The following is a 4,505-nucleotide window of genomic DNA, read 5'->3' on the forward strand; positions in this document are numbered from 1 at the left end:
TGAAACTAAAGTGCACTTGATATTAAGTTTGCAGGTCCGAACAGAATTAAGACGTGTCAACAAGTATGAAACAAAATGCTAATGCATAAGACCCAGCATGGCAACTGTACCATACCAATAAAGAGATATGTAGCACTGTTCCATGCCCAAAGAGACTCAACCCACATCCAGAAGTCACCCACGTTGGCATTGCCAAAACCATCAAGCATCCCTTTCAACAGAAAAAAAGCAGCCGGTGGAAAAGCAATATGCCCTAAAACCAGATTGCAGATCATCCTGCAAAAACTTCTCAGAGTACCAGCTCTAACATCAAGCTTTAAAGGTTGAGCCAGTAAACACATTGGGACCATCAATAAAGCTCCAATTTCTGCGGTAGCAAAATTAATGACTGACATGAGCCCCAATCCAATGAACACCGATGAGATAGTCACCGATTTCACAAGAGCCCATTCTTTTTCTTGAGTTGCTTTAGCACAAGCTAAAGGAGAAGCCAGAACTGAGTTCAAGGTTAGAAGGCTGAGGATTGAAAGCAAAACCCAGATCATGAAGCTGGTTGTTGGGCTGCAATCAGGTATTTGGGAGATGAAATACGGAAGCAATGAAACAATAGCACCCCATAGGTGAACAATAAAAACTAGTTTAGCTGAATTAAGCCACCTCCAGGATCTGATAGCAATACTGTGTTCATCAGTATCAGTGATTGCAGATGGAGTTGAGCTATCACCTTTTGAACAGTTGCTTGAACTATTTGCATCCACATAGAGAGAAGCCGCAACCATTGGAAGTGGCGCTATGAGAAGTGCAAACGCAATCATGTAAACCCCTACTGACACAAACTTACTAGGAGATGTTAAGAGGTACAAGAAAAATGATTGGTGAAACTTCTCAAGGAGGTTATTTACTGATCGTATAACTCCTTCAATCAACCTGCACCAACCAACATGAAATCCTTCAGAAAAAAAAAAAGGTGGCAATAACAAAGTTATATAAAATTGATCTACAAACTGTAGAACTTATCTAAAGGCAACTATCTCCTGTCTGTACCATATGCAACTTATCTACACGATTATTCACATCATCTAGAGTTCAAAATTTCAAGACAATCTCCTTTCGTAAGCCACTTGCTAATGAGAACTACAATAGTAAAATAAATGAAAACAATGGGAAACATAAATTACCGGCCGCCTCTTAGAAGAATGTCATTGCGCCAGACTTTGTCCAATGAAAATTTAGGTGAAATCTCCAACGTGATTGCGTCAACTTGGTAGTCACGGAAAGCACCATGTGGGCCTGTAGGCACACCTAGAGCCTAACAAAAACAAAAGCACTATTGATAGAGAAAGCAAACATCTTTTCAATCAACAGAGAGAAGCACAAATGTGCAACTCCTTAAAACTTTACTTCATCTATTTGATACTATTAGAAGTAGAACATACGTCACAATGTAACAGAGAAAAGGAGAAAAACAACAAACAAAATCAGAGAGTACCAAGTAACAACAGTATTCTACCTGATAATACAATGAGCTTGCAAGTGTAGCAGTGCCTTCAACATACTCTGTTGCAGGGATACCAAATTTCCACTTGGGGTATAAGCTTTTAGCTACTTTTGCTAGAGATTCAAAGATTTCCCCCAAACTTTTAAGCCAACTGGAGTTAAGAAGGGACCACAATTTCTCCACGTTTACACGTAAACCTTGCCTATGCACTGCCAAATAATTCACAACATTGATGAGGTCCAAGTTTGGCATTTGTCCATTAGATGCCTCGGCATAAATGCTAATAGTGTCTTCAAATTGTTCATTTTGATCTCTAACCTTCAAGACCAGAGCAGAAGCCATAGTCCCAGCACGTCTAAAACTATTGGAGAATTTACTTCCAGAAATAGAATGACCTTTCAACTCAAAAAGATTATTAACATCTGGACACATCTCAGCATTTGGAGTGCTCAGACTGCTAAATTTAGGAGTCTGATATTCTCTTAACCAAGCAGCAACCGCTGCATACTCTCCATATTGCGAATCAGCAACAAGCCATATAATATCCTTGGCTAGCCAAGTAACTTGAGTGAGCAACGAAAATACTGAGTATGCAATGCCTAAAGATAAAGCCTCACCAAATCCACTCTTTAGAGCATTGTAAGGTGTTACCAAGACAATAGCCTCCTTCCCATCACCATGAGGAGCTCTTATAATCCCAACCGTATTGATACCGTATGATGAACAACTGTAATTCTCTTGTATCTTACCGGAATCAGGGCTAGAGAAAAAGTGTAAAGGATGAAACTGATTCATCTGAGGGTGGAATTTGTGGAAACTAACTTCAGCACCCAAGTCTAACATGTACTGTGCTATGATTTTGTGACTTTCTCTGAAATGGAAATACAAACAAGGTAAACAGAATCAGATCACATTTCTTTGACCTATTTTTATCCATGTATTGATCAGTCAGGTAGATGATAACTACAAGAAGACCAAGGTGTGGAAAGAAAACATATGGAAACAGAAAAAAATCCCAATGTAAAGATAAGAGATATCAAATATTTAACACTTTAAGAGATTATATTCAGAACATTTCTATATGTTTATGGGTATGCTTATGTCCTTTACTTTAGCATAGCCCAGGTTTAGCCAAATAAGATATGATTCATAGCAATATACAATAACCGGAAAAAAGGGATTCTACATCCTAGAAAACACAAGATCATGCATGATAACTATAACTTGCTAATAAACATAAACTCTCAACTATTCCCTGTAAATGCTACATGCTACAATACTCAAACTCTTTGTGCATGGAACAAAAAAACCACAAAACCAAAATTTTAAACCATATGCATACAACCAGCACATACATTCCTGTTTCTGAAGATTTCGAGTTTGGATTAGTTAGATCCTTCACCAATCTATTTCCATCCGAAACATGCTGATTAGAAAGCATGGGACTCGCAGAACCTGCATAAGTCAAAACCACACTTCAAACATCAAGAACACAGATTGAACAAAATCGAAAAAGTATTATCATTACTAGGACATCCATAAGGAATCAAATGCTGAAATCACATAAATAATGAAAATAGAACACAATCTTATATCAGCTTTTTCTTCTTCTTCTTTCCATGATAACTCAGTGTTCTGTTTTATCAATTTGCATCCAAATGAACGGTAAATTTCACTCAAACTTATTCAAATTCGGTACAGATAAAATAAGTGTTGAACAGAATCCATTCAAATTATTCAAACTGAAACATAAAGCAATGAAAATGAAAGGGAACCTGGCATGAGGGCATTTTCGGAGATGTAAGTATTTTTAGCAAGAACAGGCAATAGAAACAGAGCCAAAACCCCAGCAGTGCAGCAAACGACACTGAAATAAACATCAAAAGATTCAAAACGACAAACAAACATTAAAAACAATTTATTTAAACCCCAACAAAAGGGAAAAATAAATTCAAATTAATTAGTGATACCTAACGTGGAAGCTGTGAGAGATGAGGAAGATCCCGAGGCGAACAATTGGGCGTACTCTTGGCTTCGGTTTTTCGTCGCTCAGGCTCTTCTCTTTGGTTTCGGCCATTTCTCTTTACAATGAGAGCTTCGATTCCGCGATGTAAATTCAGATGCTGAATTTGAGAGATCCCATAAGCAATCTTCTCGGTGAGAAGAGCTAAAATGAGGAAAGGTTGGAGCTTAGAAGAGCATAGGAATAGGGAGAAGCTGAAATCGAAATCTTTGAGCTTTCGAATAGAAATGGGTCGGGTCGGGTCGTTTCTGGGTCAGAGTATGTTTGACTTCCAAGATTGTTGGCCCATTTTATTAGCATGGATTGTATTCAGCCCGTTTAGGTTTTCCTGAATATACAGGCCATTTAAGTTTTTTTTTTAAATATATTTACTAATACTGATTTGCAGTGCAAAGGCCATTTATTTTTTTGGTAAAATGCCTTTTTTTGCCCTCCAACTTTAGAAAAAATCATTTTAACCCTCCGATTAATTTTTCGCCTCTTTTACCTCTTGAACTTTTATTTTTAGTCAAATTACCCCAAAATAGATGAAAAAGTTAATATTTGTTAATTTTGCTTAAATGACATACACGTGGATGACATGTTAACATTTAATTAATTTTTAAATTTAAAAATATTTAAAAATATATAATTTTATATATTTTTTAAATAATTTTAATTTTTATAATATTTTTGAATTTTTAAAATTTTAAAAAACTAATTAAATATTGACATAGGATACACGTGGATTGTCATGTTAGCAAAGTTAAAAAACGTTACTTTTCTACCATTTTGGGGTGATTTGACAAAAAAACACAAGTTCAAGGGCTAAAAAGACAATAAGAAACTAAATGAAAAGCTAAAATAATTTTTTTTATAAAGTTAATTGCCAAATAAGTCATTATGTCATATACCAATACTAGTTTGTAGTGTACCAGTGCAATGTACAAGGTGATCATATGCATCAATATAGTAACATTAATTTAGTTGCTTTAATTTTTTTTT

General features: G+C 35.9%; 1 protein-coding gene across 1 annotated transcript; it reads right to left on the reverse strand.

Annotated features, from left to right (window-relative positions):
- LOC107926075 (glycosylphosphatidylinositol anchor attachment 1 protein) lies at positions 1-3,717 on the reverse strand. The gene is made up of 6 exons (XM_016856869.2): positions 3,469-3,717; positions 3,274-3,365; positions 2,854-2,953; positions 1,511-2,369; positions 1,179-1,309; positions 1-927 (listed from the first exon to the last, which is right to left on the reverse strand). The coding sequence occupies exons 1-6, from the start codon at positions 3,573-3,575 to the stop codon at positions 57-59; spliced, it is 2,160 nt and encodes a 719-aa protein (XP_016712358.1). The 5' UTR covers positions 3,576-3,717; the 3' UTR covers positions 1-56.
- Between the last annotated feature and the right edge of the window lie 788 nt (positions 3,718-4,505).

This window comes from Gossypium hirsutum, chromosome D04 (assembly GCF_007990345.1).
Source record: "Gossypium hirsutum isolate 1008001.06 chromosome D04, Gossypium_hirsutum_v2.1, whole genome shotgun sequence".
NCBI classification, from domain to species: Eukaryota; Viridiplantae; Streptophyta; class Magnoliopsida; order Malvales; family Malvaceae; genus Gossypium; species Gossypium hirsutum.

What these genes read in the sequence shown, in the direction of transcription:
- LOC107926075 (XM_016856869.2), bottom strand. Translation starts at nt 3,575, where the DNA reads ATGGCCGAAACCAAAGAGAAGAGCCTGAGCGACGAAAAACCGAAGCCA. An exon ending in CGAAAATGCCCTCATGCCAG is followed by an intron (nt 2,954 to 3,273) that starts GTTCCCTTTCAT and finishes TGACTTATGCAG; the next exon opens with GTTCTGCGAGTCCCATGCTT. An exon ending in CAAGCTCATTGTATTATCAG is followed by an intron (nt 1,310 to 1,510) that starts GTAGAATACTGT and finishes TGTTTTTGTTAG; the next exon opens with GCTCTAGGTGTGCCTACAGG.